Genomic DNA, 20585 nt, shown 5'->3' on the forward strand with positions numbered 1-20585 from the left:
TTTTATTGGTATAAATATTGATTTTGTTATCAGTTAATTAAAAGCCAACTAAATATAACTAGTATATTATATTCATATACATATTCATAGATCTACAATCTGTTGATACCTGTAACTTGGCATTACACAAGGTCAAGTTTTTCTCTGGCTGTTTATGCTGTCTTTACACTAAATTTATTGGATGTTGGATGTGTACGGATTGATAGTTTAGTTTTAGATGCATGAATTTTTTTATAGTTGATAGTGGCTTTGAACTAGCTGTCAGATAACTACGAGTACTCTCAGATCTGTTCATTGTGTTTTTTTGTGTGTCGGGATGTATAAGTACCCGGCCACGTCCATTTGTATTTTTGTCCATCTGATGAGTTAAGCCTTTATCAACTGATGTTTATAGTTTGTTCTTATGATGTACTGTTAAACATACCACTGTCCCAGGTTAGGGGAGGGTTGGGATCCCGCCTGTCTCAAGTCAGGAGCCTGTAATTCAGTGGTTGTCGTGTGTTTATGTGTTACATATTTGTGTTTCGTTCATTTGTTTACATAAATAAGGCCGTTAGTTTTCTCGTTTGAATTGTTTTACATTGTCTTATCAGGGCCTTTTTTAGCTGACTATGCGGTATGGGCTTTGCTCAGTGTTGAAGGCCGTTCGTTGACCTATAGTTGTTAATGTCTGTGTAAATTTGGGCTTTTGTGGATAGTTGTCTCATTGGCAATCATACCACATCTTCTTTTTTTTATATTTTAATGAGTGTGGTTTGTCTGTCCTGCTTTTTCATCTTTGGCATGCTGCTATTTGATATTTCTTTTAAAAGTCCTTCTCGTTATGTCCTTTGAACCTAAGGAAAGAAAACCCGAAAGTGCCAGTCTGAGCGAATAAAAGACAACCTAACATGCAGATATCGATCCAAGATATAAAAATTAAACGATAAAAATATTGTTCTCCCAGGAAAATTCAAAACAGAAAGTCCGTTACAAAATGACAAAATCAAAAGATGAAACTCATTAAACGGAGGGAAAACAACTGTCTTGTTGACGGGGATACTAAGTTTAGGTCCTTCTACACCATCATTGTGCCTCCAATAACAATTTGTGTACACGTGTTCCATATAACGACATGTCCACGATATACAAATTTCTAAAAATGAAGACATTTGCAACTGTCTAATTAATTAATACCTATCGTCACAAAAGAGGGACGAAAGATACCAAAGGGACAGTCAAACTCATAAATCTAAAACAAACTCACAACACCATGGCTAAAAATGAAAAAGACAAACAAACAACAGCACACACGACACATTATAGAAAACTGAAGAATAAACCACACGAACCCCACCAAAAAACTAGGGGTGATCTCAGGTGCTCCGGAAGGGTAAGCAGATCCTGCTCCACATGCGGCACCCGTCGTGTTGCTTATGTGATAACAAATCCGGTAAATAGTCTAATTCGGTAGGTCACATTCATGAAAGGGAAGGGGATTGTAGTTACGACTTAAGGAACATATCCGATATCACAATGTATATAAACAACCGGTCAACGGTAAGAATTCTGAAGCCAATACTCCAAGGTATAATGTTGTGTATTTCTTTTGCATCGTTTGCTCTTTTTCAGTATTTTATGTTTTGTCTGTTCATATCTTAACTCCAATTTGCCCGGTGTTTTTTGTCATGTTCAATGATGCAAAACTAAACAGAAAGAAATACTGGTATTTCCATTCTTTTAAAAAAAAATTTATCAGTAAACGTCTACAAAATATGCAAATAAACTTATCATAGACACCATATTTCCATTTTATGTTTACACCAGACGCGCGCTTCGTCTACAAAAGCCTCATGAGTGACGCTCGAATAAAAAAAAGTGAAAAAGCCAAATAAAGTATAAAGTTGAAGAGCATTGAGGACAAAAATTCCTAAAAGTTTTGCCAAATGCAGCTAGGTAGAAAAGCCTTAGTATTTTAAATATTCAAAAGTTTTGTAAACAGTTAATTTATAAATATGACCATAGATATACATAGATATAAAATATATGTTTGATATGTTGTTTTTTTTTTCATTTGCCACTGTTTCTATTTATGGTCAAACACAGAAATTTATATATATATATTTGTAATGAATAAAACATTAACTGTCAAGTTTATGCATTTGAATGTGATTTATACAATTGAAAATAAATTTCACTAAAAAAACTCCAAGGCAATTTCAAAACGAGGAACTCAGTAAAACGCTATCAATTAATGGAACAAGTGAAAAACAATTGCCATAGTTCAGACTTGCCGCAAGTATTTTCAGAGGAAAATGATTGGTCAAACAAGCTTTTCCAAAGAAAAGGTAGGATAAAAAAAGAATGTTAAAAGTTTTCATATTTGAACTAAAAAAAAATATGGATGGCGAATCAAAATCATTGATACAATAAAAAATATTTTTATATAAGCAAATACATATAAATTAAAAAATATTCAAAACAAAGAAATTAACGTTAAAGAATGAAACTTGTTTGAATAAAAATGAAAGATCTTTGAAAAATGTTCAAGTGTTGTTTTTTTTTAAATCAAAATAATTGAGAAGAAGTTTCCGTATCAGATTGATTTACAACAATATTTTGTCTAGAGAAACTTCTATTTCAACAGTTAACAATCTTCAAATTTAACAACATCTATTTGACATACAGATTTTTGTGCAATATACAATACAATCTAACTATAAGTCCAAGCAAGTCCTCTTTTAATACAAAGGACACTTGTGAAACATGGAAAATAAATACCTCAAAAGACATTTTGATTATTCTGCTGGTATTAATATTTAATACAAAGTTGATAAAATGTGATTCTAACTTTTACTTGATTATTCATTAATATAAATAATACACAATGTAACATTGATTGATAAACATTGTAAATCGTAGCTGTCTTAATAAAACAGTTATAATTAATTTTACTACCAAAAACAATCTAATAATAGAAGATAAGTTTTGAAAAAATTGCTTTCGGTTTTATTAGAAATGAGATTGGTTCATATTGCAGCATTGAAATGTTAACAGAACATTTTAATTTAAACAAAAAACGTTTGATACGTCATACAGAACATAACGCATAAAAAAGAGTTTAGTAGAAGGTCCTTAAATAAATCATTTAAAATCAGATGAATTTCGTATGTAGCATGTGTGGTACGGATTTCAAAGCGTGAACATTCTTGTTCAACGTTTAAACAGCTATAACTACTACTTAAAAAGAAAGGTACAACTAACTTAATTTTAATCCAGAGATGAAGTTATTTATAGTGCGAAAATGTAAGCCGCAGTTGCGTCAATTTTTCGGCTGCATATCGCAATAAGAAGTTGCACATTGTTTATGTTTTCCGTCTAGAATACTCATATGTATCTTCAGATTTATTGCATTTTCTAAATTGTTATTATGAGATGTTGATTTCTTACATGTTCGGAAGTCGCGTATCTTTTCTAAAATTGAGAGTTAAACACTTTATAAACATGTTTTGTTGATATCTTTTTCAACTTCACATTCATAACAATTTGAAAAATGAAATACGCAATGAGTTATAAATAAAACAGTCTTAGTTAATACTTTTCAATTGTTATCAAGCAAGCATTCTCAAAAATATTGGTTAATTATCAAGGTGTGGATAAAATGTATTATTGTTTACCCGTAATATAATTGTACAAATTTAACCGAAAACTCAAAAAATAAAAAAATGGAAACAAAAGTTCGAAAAATATTTTCAAATATTAAAGATATAAGACGATGCACAAGCCATGTTGTTGTTGAAATTCTTCATACATGTAAGCACTTTTGAATTTGACACTGAATAAAGGAACGCTAAAAATATCAAAAAAGCATTCGTTATCTTGGTGATATCAGGGATGTACGGAATTTTAATCCGCTGTTGTAAATTTATACACCTTTTGACTGCTCCTCAGGGCGGATGAATTTTCCGGACCAATGTAAATCTTGTACATTCCTGGTAACACCAAGTTAAATACCAACACATCATTATTTTTTTTAATACACATTTGAATTATAAAAAAATATTTCAATTTCTGAAGTGATAGATTAGACAATACCATTAGTTTTTGTTAATAGTTGTAAAGACAAGTTTAAGTATACACGTAATCATCCAGATTAAATTTTCAAAATGTCATTCCGAGGCTGAGACATCATTCCACCAGATGTCTCATTTAAAATGCCTTAAGTCTATAATTGATCACAGCAAGGCACTCTGTAATCCGTTCCCGTCAAACCTAAAATAAAAGGATTGACTATATGAAGTATTTCATAGAGTATATACTCAGTGTACGCTTACTTCTTGTTCCCTGATTAGTTTGATATCTATAACTAGTTGTTTGATGACAACTATTTTATTCCTAAAACAAATCGAAACTGAATATCATCATTTGTTTTTCATTTATATGTCACACATAATGTATTGGTAAGTTTTTAAAACTAATTGCCATAAATAATTTTAAAACTCGTCATGAAAATGACTTAATATGCCATTCTAGAAATTTACATGACATGACAGAAACATCATTCATAATTGAATATTTCCAGGTTGTCCACCCTATTCATTATTCACGTGTAATTGAAATGATTAGGCAATTGTACTATTTTCAAATTTTGTGAATAAATGTCCCTTACGCACCAATTGCATTAACACTGTACTCTGTATGATATTACTTAATAAAAACGACAAAATGTTCATCAAAACAATTCGACAACTCAAATAATATAACAGATATATGGATATGGTCCCTTCAAAAAACAAATACAAATAAAAAAAAAGAACAAAGGACGTAAACATGCTTTATTTACAAAAATGACATAAAAATAGACATAGTTAATAAATTTAACTTTAATTCAATACTGTCAGGTACACGTTTTTTCAGAGAGTTCATGACTACGTTCTGTAAACAATGATTGATAACATTATTTTAGTGTTTAAATTACTTCACCCAGTTGACTCTAGGTACACAGCTACTTTTGCATAGGTACAATTTCTGTACTAAAAAGTTGTAGTACTGGAAATCTACCTCAGTACTATTTTGTTACTCTAAAATTATTGTAATATTTAGATACCTGTATTTTACAGTACTTTATTTGTACTTGAAATTTAGGTACTACAGATTTTTGGTTAATACCGTTACATTTTCAGCATTTTGAAAGTTTTTCTATTTCAAATCTCTTAAAGTTATGATTTTCAAACATGGAATATTGTATTATTTCTGTACCAAAATATTTAGTACAAATCAAGTACTGTTAATTACAAGTACCTAACTATTACATTAGTTTTAAAGTAAATAAATAGTACTAAATATTAAAAGTAAATTTCCAGTACTGCATTTTTTTAGTACAGAAATAGTACCTATACAAAAGTAGCTGTGTAAATATAGAAAACATTAATTTACCAACAGTCAAATCCCATTTAAAGAGTAAGAAGCTTCACATTCAGGTTACAAACAAATCCTGAGAAAATCAGTAAAACTAAGATATACTACAAAGTATCGTTGTGAACACCAGTTGAATGCATGACAATATTATAAACATGAAATTAACAAGGGCATTTGAATTGACAAATGCAAAGGTAATACGACGTTGTAAACAATTGAGTTATTTAAAAAAAAAAGTAAAATCACAAAAATACTTAGTCACATGGCAATATCCGTGCTTGATAAATAAAGGCAACAGTAGTATACCGCTTTTCAAAACTCATAAATCCGTGGACAAAAAACAAAATCGGGGTAACAAACTAAAACGGAGAGAAACGCATTAAATATAAGAGAACAACGACACAACACTAAAATGTAACACACACAGAAATAGACCAAGCATCAGACAAAATCCCACGAGAATATAAAATATAACATCATAACCAAATACAACCATAACCTTATCTGAACTAGAACGATATTTATTTTCTTATAGACAAGAGTGCACATGTTTTGTCTGTTTTATTTATCATGCTATACTTTATTTTGAAAGTATATTAAATGACAAATCAACTCTCTGTTAATATAAATAAAGGCAACAGTAGTATACTGCTGTTCGAAAGTCATAAGTCGATTGAGAGAAAATAAATCCGGGTTACAAACTGAAACCGAGGGAAACAATATGAATGACCAATGTAAAAGAGATCATGGTAAGATAAACCCTGCCATAGAGATATGTTAACCTTGCAATCTTATCATATACCAATTATTATCAACTTTTTTTCTTATGGTGTTGAAAAAAGTGAATATAAATATACAGTTTAAGAATAAACGGGAAAAAACTATCCAAAACATTATATGAAAAGCAAGACATGATTTTCTGTTGATAAAAAGCTATAATTATTTATTTGATAACACTAAATTGTAACCAAAAGCAAATGTCTACTTTAAATAATTTTTATGCAAAGTATGTTACTTACATTTCGAAATCCACACCACAATTCATCTATATAAAATTATAATATAAATTAACTAGTGTCAAATATGTAATGTTTTCAGATAATTATTTGGTTTTGGTTGAAAATAACCAATAACAATTTTGGTTTGAAATTTCATATGCACTAGACATTTATACTCTTTGTTCTGGTTGTTAGCAAAAACAGGAATACGATCGCTTGTATTTCAAGACTTAAAAATAAAAGAGCTATGTAACAATATTAAACGATATGCCTGAGACAGCGACATGGTGATGCGTAAAATTCCAAATAAAATCAACAACTTAAACTTCTGGCAACCAACAAAGCGAATGTTAAATCTATTTCCATGTAATGACAATAATTTATTATGGTAATATCATCGTCATGATCAAAGATTTTTTTTCAAAGTTATTCTTTTTGAATTAAACTTTCAAATAAGCGGAATAACCAAAGAGGAAACATTATATCCAATTGATATTGTTAACTGAATATATGATTTAAAAATAACTATAACATAACATGCGTATCGAACGACGCGTATTTATAACGAAGAAAGATTAAATATTTGATATTCATAAATCATACCACAGAAAAACGTATCTACAACTGCTTACCTTTAACCAGGAGAAATCTGACTTTGCAGTGATACCTGCAATTCCATTGTTTTCTTCATCTATAAACATTATAATTATGATAGTGATCGTTGTCTGTTAGATAATATTTGTTTGGATACTAGATCATTATACGAACCCTTACATTAAAGGTTATTGATTATTTCATACGTATATATTGTCTGAATCTGGTGCTATCTGTTGGTTTGCCTTCACAAGAGTCGTTTAAAATAACGTTATATGGTCGATGTTTTTCGTTCGAAAGTGAAATCTTCGACTTTAAGGGGAATAACAGTTCTTTCAAGGACCATTGTTAAAATTATGTATCAGTTTCAAATAAAAAATCAACATCATAAATGACCAATGTAAACGATGTCTAGATCTGATTAACTCTTCGGGAGAGACAAGTTCAACTTTTAATCATACCATACACAAAATAAAGTAAAAAGTGTTACTTATGGTGTTTAAGAAACAGACTTTTCACGTAAATTGATCATTTACAAATGAATCCAAAAAATAGGTCAACGTCAGATAAACCATGCCAGATAAACTATGTCAGACACATGTAAATTATGCAATTATTTCATAAACCATATCTAGTTGACCTATTGCTAACTGTATCTGAAAAACAGACATAATCATTAAATTTTTCAGTGACTAATGAACCATCAAAATGAGGTCACAGTCAGACGAACCCTATCCGATAGACATGTTCACATTACAATCATTCATTGTTCCATAAAAATAGGTTGAGATCAATTAAAACCGAGTCTGACAAATATGTAGATCTTTGAAAGAAGCGACATCTCAATATAGGTACCTTATCGCTCATGAAATACTCACAAATAAATAAATGAAATATTATTAAGCATTCTGAAAACCTTTAATTGAGGCAAAAAAAATAGACATATGCCAGTCGGCTACATCATAACATCATGCATTTATATACAACGTATGATGTAGCAAAGTTGTTTTCCCCTACAGAACTTTACAACTTTGTTTCATTGCGTAATGCCGTCGTCCTAGCCATTTTGTTATTATGATGCATCTCAAAGCAGTTACTGATTGTTCTGTACAAAGAGTAATTTTTAAATACCAAAAAACAGTTTAAAAAATCAAAACTTTCACTGGTATGATTTTTATCAAAATCCAAGACATCATTAAAAAATTTAATAAAAATCCTACATCTCAAACAAATTGCAAGAAAATACTGATAGAACATTAAGGTCTCAAAAGGAAAGCAAACAGTTTAAAAGGATTTTAGTTGTACTTTTGTTTTCATTTGCTAAACTGTCCATCAAATTTCTTTACTTAAATGATTGAAAATTGTAATGCAAATAATCATATCCTAATGTTAAATGGTTATAACTTTCAAAACATAAGCCTAAATCCAAGATATGTCATACCATATCTTCTTTTTTTTATTTTGAAAGTTAAATAATTAAAGATATAAATAGATTGATAATTGATTCTCCATCAGCAGTTAGGAGTGTTCTTTTAAAAATAATGATCTTTGAATATAAAAAAACAGCAAAAACATTTTTTTTTCAGATAAAAAAAGTGATTTCAAAATGTCTTTTTTCAAAATTAAATTCCGTTCAAAACTTCGAAAAGGTTCAAATAATCAAGGACGGCACTTCACATAACAGTAAAAAAAGTTATGGCATATATGATAAAAAAAACTATAGCATAACATGGATAACATGAACAGGAAGATTTCAAAAAAGCTATTACATATTTGATTACACAAAGTTATTACCAATATAAGTGTTTACAAGTTCTTACCTTTTGTTCCAGGAAAAAAACTGTCTTTACAGTTTGCTATCTGAAAACATACATTTCGAAATCCATGCCACAAGCCATCTATAAAAACAAGTGTTATAATATCAATTAATATCTGTCAAATATTTATTAGTTTTCGGATAATCATTTTGTCTTTGTTTGAAAACAACCACTTACAATTTCGATTTGCTACTATGTATTGTTTGTATTGGTAGATAGCAAAGTTAGGAGTGCGATTGCTAGCATTTTAAGATTAAATTATGAAAATGAAAATTAACAATATGTCAACGAATTCGAATGTGATGGTCATCTTTAAAAGACCTATTAACATCAACAGCATAAACGTTAGTCAAAATCGCGAAAAAGTAGTCGTAATCATACCTGTAATGATAGTACATGATAACCACATATGATTACTTGCACATGCAATACGGTTTGTGACCTGAACAAAAAAGTACGTAATGTCTGAATCTGGTTGTATCCGTTGATTTGCCTTCACAAGAGTCGTTTAAAATAACGTTATACAGTCGATGTTTTTCCTCCGAAAGTGAAGTCTTAGACTTTAAGGGAATTAACAGATCCGTCAAGACACCTTTAAGACCATTGTTAAAATTATATATAAGTTTCAAATAAAAAAAAGAAAAAAAACGTTATAAATGAACAATGTAAACGATTTCTAAATCCGATTAACACTTCGGGAGAGACAAGTACAACTTTTAATCACACCATACAAAAAAATATAGTAAACAGTGTTACTTATGGTGTCAAAGAAACAGACTTTTTACGAAAATTGAACATTTACAAATGAACCCTAAATTTAGGTCAAGGTCAGATGAACCGTGTCAGATAAACTGTGTCAGACAGCATGTACACCATGCAATTATTTCATAAACCATATATAGTTGACCTACTGCTAACTGTATCTGTAAAACAAACATAACCATTAAACTTTTCAATGACTAATGAACCATCAAAATGAGGTCACAGTCAGACGAACCCTATCCGATAGACATGTTCACATTACAATCATTCATTGTTCCATAAAAATAGGTTGAGATCAATTAAAACCGAGTCTGACAAATATGTAGATCTTTGTAAGAAGCGACATCTCAATATAGGTACCTTATCGCTCATGAAATACTCACAAATAAATAAATGAAATATTATTAAGCATTCTGAAAACCTTTAACTGAGGCAAAAAAAAATAGACATATGCCAGTCGGCTACATCATAACATCATGCATTTATATACAACGTATGATGTAGCAAAGTTGTTTTCCCCTACAGAACTTTACAACTTTGTTTCATTGCGTAATGCCGTCGTCCTAGCCATTTTGTTATTATGATGCATCTCAAAGCAGTTACTGATTGTTCTGTACAAAGAGTAATTTTTAAATACCAAAAAACAGTTTAAAAAATCAAAACTTTCACTGGTATGATTTTTATCAAAATCCAAGACATCATTAAAAAATTTAATAAAAATCCTACATCTCAAACAAATTGCAAGAAAATACTGATAGAACATTAAGGTCTCAAAAGGAAAGCAAACAGTTTAAAAGGATTTTAGTTGTACTTTTGTTTTCATTTGCTAAACTGTCCATCAAATTTCTTTACTTAAATGATTGAAAATTGTAATGCAAATAATCATATCCTAATGTTAAATGGTTATAACTTTCAAAACATAAGCCTAAATCCAAGATATGTCATACCATATCTTCTTTTTTTTATTTTGAAAGTTAAATAATTAAAGATATAAATAGATTGATAATTGATTCTCCATCAGCAGTTAGGAGTGTTCTTTTAAAAATAATGATCTTTGAATATAAAAAAACAGCAAAAACACTTTTTTTTCAGATAAAAAAAGTGATTTCAAAATGTCTTTTTTCAAAATTAAATTCCGTTCAAAACTTCGAAAAGGTTCAAATAATCAAGGACGGCACTTCACATAACAGTAAAAAAAGTTATGGCATATATGATAAAAAAAACTATAGCATAACATGGATAACATGAACAGGAAGATTTCAAAAAAGCTATTACATATTTGATTACACAAAGTTATTACCAATATAAGTGTTTACAAGTTCTTACCTTTTGTTCCAGGAAAAAAACTGTCTTTACAGTTTGCTATCTGAAAACATACATTTCGAAATCCATGCCACAAGCCATCTATAAAAACAAGTGTTATAATATCAATTAATATCTGTCAAATATTTATTAGTTTTCGGATAATCATTTTGTCTTTGTTTGAAAACAACCACTTACAATTTCGATTTGCTACTATGTATTGTTTGTATTGGTAGATAGCAAAGTTAGGAGTGCGATTGCTAGCATTTTAAGATTAAATTATGAAAATGAAAATTAACAATATGTCAACGAATTCGAATGTGATGGTCATCTTTAAAAGACCTATTAACATCAACAGCATAAACGTTAGTCAAAATCGCGAAAAAGTAGTCGTAATCATACCTGTAATGATAGTACATGATAACCACATATGATTACTTGCACATGCAATACGGTTTGTGACCTGAACAAAAAAGTACGTAATGTCTGAATCTGGTTGTATCCGTTGATTTGCCTTCACAAGAGTCGTTTAAAATAACGTTATACAGTCGATGTTTTTCCTCCGAAAGTGAAGTCTTAGACTTTAAGGGAATTAACAGATCCATCAAGACACCTTTAAGACCATTGTTAAAATTATATATAAGTTTCAAATAAAAAAAAGAAAAAAAAAACGTTATAAATGAACAATGTAAACGATTTCTACATCCGATTAACACTTCGGGAGAGACAAGTACAACTTTTAATCACACCATACAAAAAAATATAGTAAACAGTGTTACTTATGGTGTCAAAGAAACAGACTTTTTACGAAAATTGAACATTTACAAATGAACCCTAAAATTATGTCAAGGTCAGATGAACCGTGTCAGATAAACTGTGTCAGACAGCATGTACACCATGCAATTATTTCATAAACCATATATAGTTGACCTACTGCTAACTGTATCTGTAAAACAAACATAACCATTAAACTTTTCAATGACTAATGAACCATCAAAATAAGGTCACAGTTAGACAAACCCTATCCGAAAGACCTGTTCACATAACCATCATTCACTGTTCCATAAAAAAAAGGTTGAGATCAATGAACTGTGTCTGACAAATATGTAGATCTTTAAAGGAAGCGACAACGCAATATAGGTACCTTATCACTCATAATAAGTTAAAATACTTACATATAAATAAATGATATAATATTAAGCATTCTGTAAACCATTAGATGAGGCTAAAGAAAATGGACATATGCCAGACGCGTACGGCTACATCATGTACATACAACGTATGATGTAGCGAAGTTGTTTTCCCTTCAGAACTTTACAAAAGAGTGACGAAAGATACCAAAGGTACAGTCAAACTCATAAATATAAAACAAACTGACAACGCCATGGCTAAAATTGAAAAAGACAAACAAACGTCAGCACTTTTACCAATACTTAACGCCGTCGCCCCAGACATATAGTTATTCTTATGGCCATCAAACAAAACTTAAGTCTAAAACCAAGAATTGTCGTACCATATCTTCTTTTCTTATATTTTGAAAGTTAAACAATTTTAGATATAAATAGCTTAATAATAGTTTCTTCATCAGCAGTTAGGAGTGTTGTTTTGACAATAATAATCTTTTAAAGTCAAACAAAAACAAAATCATTTTTTTCGGAAAGTAAAACAGTGAAAATGTCTTCCTTTTCTAAATAAAATTTCATTCAATACTTCAAAAGGTTCAAATAAACAAGGAAGGCACTTCACATATTATGCAGTAAAACAATTTAGGGAATATAGAATAAAAAAAACTATAGCATAACATGAAGAACATAAACAGGAAGATTTCAAAAAAGCTATTATATATTTGATTACACGAAATTATTACCAATATAAGTGTCTACTAGTTCTTACCATTTGTTCCAGGAAAAAAACTGTCTTTACAGTAGTTAGCTGCCAAAAAACATACATTTCGAAAGCCATGCCACAAGCCATCTATAATTATAGATGTTATAATATCAATCAACATCGTCAAATATGCATTAGTTTTCGGGTAACCATGTTTTCTGTAGTAGAGAATTGATAAGAAGGAGTGGATTCGTAAACGAATCATTACAAATTATTTATATTGATTAGATTTTAGTATTTATAATTCATTCAAAAAGACATATAACTAATGTATGGTTTTTTTTTAAATCTTTTTTTGGAAAGTTAAGATTTTTTAATTACCAACATTTAGAAACCTTTAATATTTACACATATAGTGTTTAGCAACATAATGATCAAACCAACCGACCGTGCGAGGGCTGAAAAGCCAATCAATGTCGTTAAACACTTCCATATATATGATAAAACCAACTGATTGATTGAATTTACAGCACACATTCAAAATTACTATACACATTTTAAAACTAAATGAAGTGTAAAATACACAATAACACCACTTCACTAGACACCAGTTGTTGATAATATAGATACTATGATTTGTTATAGTTGAAATATTATATATACATTTTGTTTAAACTGGTTCCCTTTCATTTTGTTTTGATTTTTTTAACGTTATTGCATTTGTCATCCATCGTCAATCAGCTAATGAACTGTTATTATTTGTGTTACGCATCCTAAAACTCAAGCAGAATTGCTTTTGTTTCAAATGTACAATATATAGTTATGTCAATTTTGCAATGTGTCATGAAAGTTGTTCATAGCCGTGATCGTATAGTCGTTGGCACCGAAAGAAAAAACTGTGATATTAACTGTGCCAAGTTCAAGCCTAATACCTGGAATGATTTTTTTTGTAATGTTTTCTCTACCAAAATATTGTTTTTAATCTTAGATTGAAGTATCTATATTTCATTTTTACTCTAAAGTTGACGATTTTGTTTCTGGTTTCACGGTCAAAGAAGTAGTTTTACAGTCGTAGTTAATCACACTTTATTCCCATAAGAGTCAGTTAAATGTTGATGTATATTTGGACTATTTATAATCAAACAAAGCTTAACAAAGTGATCATAGTATGCTATCATTATAATCATAAAACCAAAAGATGATGAAGAGGGAAAGGCCTTGTACCTTAAAAGAGTTAAGTGTAATGTGTACATGGATGTTTATTTTATCAAGGAATTGTACTAGTAAGTAATATCTACAATTCCTTGATTTTATAGTGTTTATATATTTCATTAGATAACAAAAAGACAGAAATACAGTCTATTGACATGCATTGACAGATATACGCTATAAGAGTGACATTTAAATAACAATTTATATCAGCATTTGTGGTCTAGTGGTATCAGACATAGACTACAGACTTAACTGTCGAAAATACCCTCGAGTTCGAACCTATATTAGTCACTCGTTTTTGAGAGGACAAAATATCGTAAGTTAAAAGTTATGACATAAGTTATCTTAAGTTAACTGGTGGTCAGTGGATTCTTAAAAAATAATCCACCGTTAGAACAAGACTGACGTCAGAGAAATGGGTTAATTGTTTGAAAACAACCACTTACAATTTTGGTTTTGCTACTATATATTGTTTTTTTTTTTGGTAGATCAACGTCAACAGCCTAAACTTTAGTCAAAATCGTGAGAGATAAAAAAAAAAAAAAAAAAAATTGCGAAAAAAAGTAATTTTAATCATACCTGTAATAGTTGTACATGATAACTACATATGATTACTTGCACATGTGATACGGTAAGTGTGCTGAACAAAAAATAAATGCAAAAAGATAGCACCAAGACGATAAAGACATTAAGATTCAAGAGGTTACGTTATAGATTAAAATTTGAAAATAAATACTATACATTCATAAATTATTGTGATAATTAAGTTATTTTGAAATTTGCAACAAGGTTACAATCGCAATAATGTAAAACTGCATTTTAAAATTGTTTATATGATTTAAAAAAGATTTTCCCAAAAATTCGAAATAGCATTTTATTCCTACATGTCAACAACAATAAAAAATGCACACAAACTGAATTTACACTATACACTAGGGTTAAATTACAGCATGCAATTGGTTCCATATAAATAAAGTCTAAATAAAGTCATTCAAGAGAAATTAGCAAACAAAATGCAGATGCTTTGAAGTGTGTATGTTAACAAAAAAGAGGAAGAATCCATACAAGTGCAATGAAATTAAAATTTTGACGACAATGACTCACCTTTATTCATACCATTTGAATCATTTGAATAAATAACAAAAAAAGCAATAAAATAAATCCTAGTTTCGATCATAAAGACAATAAATATCAACATTATCATCATAAAAAACTAACGAATCCAATAATTTTTGTTATTAACGGTTACTTATTCATTCACTTAAAAATTCATCAGTCATTACAGGTTTGATGTTCATTAAATTCTTAGACTTCAATTAAAATTAACTCGTACATAGCAAAGACATGTAAAGAATTGATAATACAAGTAAGACATGTCTGTCTCAAAAAAAAAAAACAACAGAGGATTTGAGTGGTACGTTTGTTTGTATTTGTTTCAGAGAGGCGAAAGATATCAGAACGACTTTCCAACTTATACATGTTATAATTTGAGAACCATCAATCAATTTTCGTTTTTAAAAAGATTGAAAATTGTGATGTAAAATAATCATATCTTTATGTTTTATAGTGATAGCAAACAAACTTTAGCACCAGATTTGAAGTTAAACAATTAAAAACAGAAATTAATTCATGAATGATTTGATTAGAAACAATTTGTGATTTCTTCAAATAGAATTAGAACTTATACTTAAGTACGAGCCAAAACAATTTAGAGGGCACTTCATAAATGACATGTGATTAATAAACATTACAGTATAACATTAAGAGCAAGAACTGAATTGTTTTTAAAGAAAAAAAATCTTATCATGACCATCTATTTGAGAACACCTCATTGTTCCTGAAAACAAGTGTCTAATAGCATGGCTCGTTCTTACTTTTTAAGACAAGAAAAAATGCGTCTGCGTAACATATACATTTCTGTATTCACCAAACAAACCACTTTTATTCATAGATGCAACACTGTCAAATATTCATTTCTCTTCGGTTTATTATTTTGCCTACTATTTGAAAACAACCACTTATAATTTTGATTTGATAGTTCGTATTGCTTGTTGTGATTGTTAGCAAATTCAGGAGTTAAAATGCTGATTTGTTTATAATATTCATAATAAAAAAATAAAAATTTACAATAAAAAAACATAAATTGAAAGTATTTAATGATAATTAAAGCATTAAAGCCGACATGAACTTACGTTATCTCTATATCAATACTTGTTCTGCACCTAATTAAACCCTTCACTGTACCTAGTTTTCATTTTAGTCTGACGACTTACCTTTAGTTTGCACTATAGATGATAAACACATTACAACCCCAAAACCAGGACATTCAATAACAATTCCCAACATTTTTAATTCCATACTTTAACTCTAAAGCATTATGTGCAATCAAGGTTTCGGGGTAATAAACACGGATGGAATAAATGTTGAATGTTTTTATATGTATTTTTAGTTCAAGAAATTTGTCATCGAAAATTTCCAAACAAACTTTCCAAAAATAAACGTAATCCTATTTAAAAACTATTTATGTTTCATTGCATCTCATTATAGTTACAAAGTCAATTAATTCATGATGTAATAATTTTTACAGATGATTTAACATAAATTCATATGCAATTCGAATCTGTTTTTCATACAATTTTTCATAAACATAGTTTTCTGTCCATGCAATCATTTCTTATGGTGTTTTTTTTTATTGAATATGGTAATACACAGCCGATAAAAATAAATGGAAATTTTGATTCAAATTTGAATATTTATGATTTGAAATTGAACGAACGATGGATTGAAGGTCATATTGAATTGATCACTAGGATACTGGTACAATTTACTGAATGCAATACAAATAGACCACAACATAGAAGCTCTTTATAGATACGTTTAATACACTTATAAACAGGTACTCATACTAATAAATTAGTAAGTTATAGTCCCTTATATCATGCTTAAATACACACCAGGTATAAGGGTTTTCGTTACGCCCCGTACAAATTATATATTGATATTAGTTGTTACCAACAGCAAAACATATTTCAATATTTAAAATAAGTTTTATTAAATTTTGTCAACTTCAATTTATCCATTAGCTTGAAATTAATTACTTATGTGTAGACATGTTCGGTGTGTAGATAGACAGATTTCAACAAAGCAACGTCATATGATCGGAGCCAATATAACGACAAGAACCATTTCGAACAATCGTTAAGTCTATCTTATATCGATTCCAGACAGTTAAACGATAATTTACCTTCTTAAAAAAAGATTATAACATAAAATCAAAACGACTTTTGAAAATCGTCATTGTACTTACAAGGGCAACACGACGTGTGATGCATACTCTGTTTCTATTCTGGAGTATGTTAAATCAATATCGGCTTTTGACGCAGTTCGTGTTTTTTTACGTGTACTGTCGATGTAGTTTGTTGTCATTATCGTTTTATCTCAAGGTGATGTCAGTTTTGCTTTAGATTGCATATTCAATTGATAGGAAAAAAGTTTTTGGTGTTATATGATTTGTGAAAATAAATTCCTCTCGGGAAGTTTTAGCAGTATATTAAGACATTTCTTGATTAATCATCGAAAATATATCGCCAAATTTACGGTTAATGTTGTTTAGACTGGAATTACTAAATTTGGTCACACACTCTGATATGTAACAATGCATGAACAGGTCTGCTATTATGATTGATTTATTATTTTTATTTTAATATTGACCGGTTCTGATTGAAGTTGTCATACATAAAATCAAACAGTCACATGCATCAGTTTGCGCTTTACGTTTATTCACTAAATCAATTATATTAAATTATCAATTGAATTAAACGTGTTATTTTTAAAATTTATTCTTCGTTTTTTTAACCTTTTTTACATTTTATAGTGATTGAATGTTATATCATCCTTATCAATATGTTTCAAAGAAAGCATGCAGAAAATATATTTTGTAACGAACAGAATAGCCTAAGTTACACAAATATATGGGACGAAAACAAGGATAAATATTTTCGATTAAATGTTAACGACTGGAGTGTTAATATTTGTCATTTGATGTTCTTTCCTTTTTAATCAGTTTAAACAACATGTATATGATTGTCACGGATTGAAAAAAAATCATGACAAAAACATGTACATTTGTACAAAAAATCACGTACAATCGCCAAAGCACTTTCTTAAATGTGGTATTATATCTTATAGCAAAGTCACCAAATTTTGAAATATTTTGTGAGGGAAAATCATTTTTTAAAGTGGAAAGTAAAGTTGAAGGATACTGCTAACTTCTGGTCTTTCTTCCTTGGTTTTTCATGTATGAAGTCAGACTTATAAGAATTAATGAACAAGTCAGCAAGATGATGGCATTTTTGTTTCCCATTATAATGCCGATAGTTTGTTGACAAAAACGCGTTCTACAGTTATTACAAATACGTTGTCAGTCAAGAAATAAAAGTTTCAGATAATTTTAATTAGAATCAGAGTGATTTGTTAAAGTAAGTTTACATCTAACTAAGAAAAGATACTTGTATCTACGTTGGCTATTCTTTTTCTGAAACAAAGCAATACAGACTCTTAATTTTTCTTTTAGTTTTAGAATTAGGAATTCTTTTGTAAAGTATAGAAAAATTAAATGTATTGATAATAATGCAAGAGGAAAGAGCCTTCGGTAGTATGTACTTTAACAGATATTTTGATTTATCTAGTTACAGCATCTGATTCACACCACTACTAGAATAGGAAGTTTCACAATGATTTTGAATCCCGGCTTTGATTGCTAGGATCCAGGTTAACTGTTAATCACTTATTCATTTATTCATTTATCAATCAACATACATTTTAATATTTACACACAAAAACGATGGAATATGTGTCTTCATCTGCGGTGACAACACCATATTTGTCATGGAGTTAGACTAAGTGTTTTGCAACAGATGGGTCTTTAAAGATTGACTTGCATGGGTATTCATAGACCCATTCAGGTTCATAGTTCTGAATTTTGTATCAACGACTGCACAGCCTTAAAGAATATATATGTCTTCCTTCTTGCGTTTAACATATCATTAACTTAATCCATTAGCACATTGACACTGTGTTTCCAATTGATGATTTACGATATGTTGACCATCAGATAACACATTTCGCAGGAAAGTGTTATTGACAATGTTGATGCAATCGGAAATAACGTGGCCAGTAGGATTATACATAAATGGGGAACAAGCACAGGTGCAATCAGGAGGTTAAGACTTGAAGTTGTCAATATGGAGATCATGCAACACATTTTTGTAATTGAAAATGTAAGATGTATATTGTTTTTAAAAAAATTGCCAAGAACGTATATATATAGCGACGACGCTTTTCTACGACAAAATCATTTTTAAACAAACATGTGTCTGTCATGGTAAGAATTCGGTCCAAATACTTAAATTCTTTCAATCTTTTATCATTTGTATTGGTGGATTATAATATGACGTGCTTCTTTTGCTTTGTGAACAAACCCATGCTCTAAAACCAATAAAATTTGTTTACACATGCGTATATTGACCAATGAGGAATAATGAATTCTATCAAATTGGCATGCAATTTACATGTTTAATAATTTTCATTAATTTTAAACACTTCCAAACTCTTAAATGATGCGTAAGTCGTTACTCATTCATTTATTATGACTGTCATGTGTTGTAATTCGAAATCGAAATATTTGACCTCGATACGACAACTGTTCATGCTGGCTGTTCTATTTTCCCCCTCTGCAAAATCACATTGCTAGTCGTTTGATTGTTTACAAACAATAAAGGGATATTCATGGAAGAGCATACGCAAATCCATTTCACTTATACACATCAGACATAGAAATTACTTTACTTGTCCTAATCAGAATCGAAATAATTGATGCAAGCTATACTTTATTGTAGTTATACATGGTTAGTCTTTTCATTCGTGTTATTACACACGATTTAAATGCATACCCATGTTAAAACTATAATAAAGGATAGCTTGCATCAATTATTTCTTAATTTTACACATATGAATAAAATTGTAAAATGAGTTAGCAAAATGAGGTTGTTAAATATGATGTATGGCATTTTGTGTTGGTTTTTTGTTGTTGTGTTTTTTTAGAGTGATAAAGACGTTAACACAACGGAATTGGATGCGATAGTCATACAAGTGAGAGGTTAAGTTAGCATAAAACAAGGTTCAATTCACCATTCTCTACATACGAAAATGCCTGTACCAAGTCAGGAATATGACAGTTGATATATTCGTGTGATTTGCTTGAACTTTTGATTTTGCATTTTGGTTAGGAACTTTCCGTTTTGACTTATGCTAATATTGTCGTTATTTAAAAGGATACAGCAGATACAGTTTAGTCTGCTTTATATCTTGACTTACATCTATATACTGATAATGAGGGTCAGTTGAAAACAAAACTTTACGACATAAAAAATGATTTCGGCTTTCTTATTATTGAACATTACTTCTTAGTTTTATAGACGCCATTACGAGTTGGTTGACCGTTATTGAATATTCGTTCCCTTTTCACGAATAAGACATCTCGAATTAGACTATTTACCCTCTTTGTAAAAACATAAAAAAAAACAACGGGTGTTTCAATGCCTTTTCACCGTCGTATGTGACGTCATTTTCATATTTACTGCGTTGAGGCCTGGACTGAGTCGGGTGTGTCTATTCT

At 29.7% G+C, this 20585-nt stretch overlaps 1 protein-coding gene across 5 annotated transcripts; it reads right to left on the reverse strand.

The window, feature by feature from the left end:
* Nucleotides 1–1700: 1700 nt before the first annotated feature.
* On the reverse strand, nt 1701–16572 carry LOC139486332 (uncharacterized). 5 transcript variants are annotated; one of them, XM_071271200.1, is made up of 7 exons: nt 16183–16569; nt 12764–12844; nt 10895–10972; nt 8810–8887; nt 7028–7086; nt 6417–6442; nt 1701–4251 (listed from the first exon to the last, which is right to left on the reverse strand). In XM_071271200.1, the coding sequence occupies exons 1-7, from the start codon at nt 16265–16267 to the stop codon at nt 4215–4217; spliced, it is 444 nt and encodes a 147-aa protein (XP_071127301.1). In that variant the 5' UTR covers nt 16268–16569; the 3' UTR covers nt 1701–4214. The 5 variants fall into 5 exon arrangements, with proteins under 5 accessions (XP_071127301.1, XP_071127300.1, XP_071127303.1 ...); XM_071271199.1 differs by lacking the exon at nt 16183–16569 and adding an exon at nt 15014–15117; XM_071271202.1 differs by lacking the exon at nt 10895–10972 and having other exon boundaries at nt 16183–16572.
* Between the last annotated feature and the right edge of the window lie 4013 nt (nt 16573–20585).

This window comes from Mytilus edulis, chromosome 8 (assembly GCF_963676685.1).
Source record: "Mytilus edulis chromosome 8, xbMytEdul2.2, whole genome shotgun sequence".
Classification (NCBI taxonomy): Eukaryota; Metazoa; Mollusca; class Bivalvia; order Mytilida; family Mytilidae; genus Mytilus; species Mytilus edulis.

What these genes read in the sequence shown, in the direction of transcription:
- LOC139486332 (XM_071271199.1), bottom strand. Translation starts at nt 15,116, where the DNA reads ATGATGATAATGTTGATATTTATTGTCTTTATGATCGAAACTAGGATT. An exon ending in TTCAAATGGTATGAATAAAG is followed by an intron (nt 12,845 to 15,013) that starts GTGAGTCATTGT and finishes CTATAATTATAG; the next exon opens with ATGGCTTGTGGCATGGCTTT. An exon ending in TGTGGTGTGGATTTCGAAAT is followed by an intron (nt 4,252 to 6,416) that starts GTAAGTAACATA and finishes CTTTTATTTTAG; the next exon opens with GTTTGACGGGAACGGATTAC.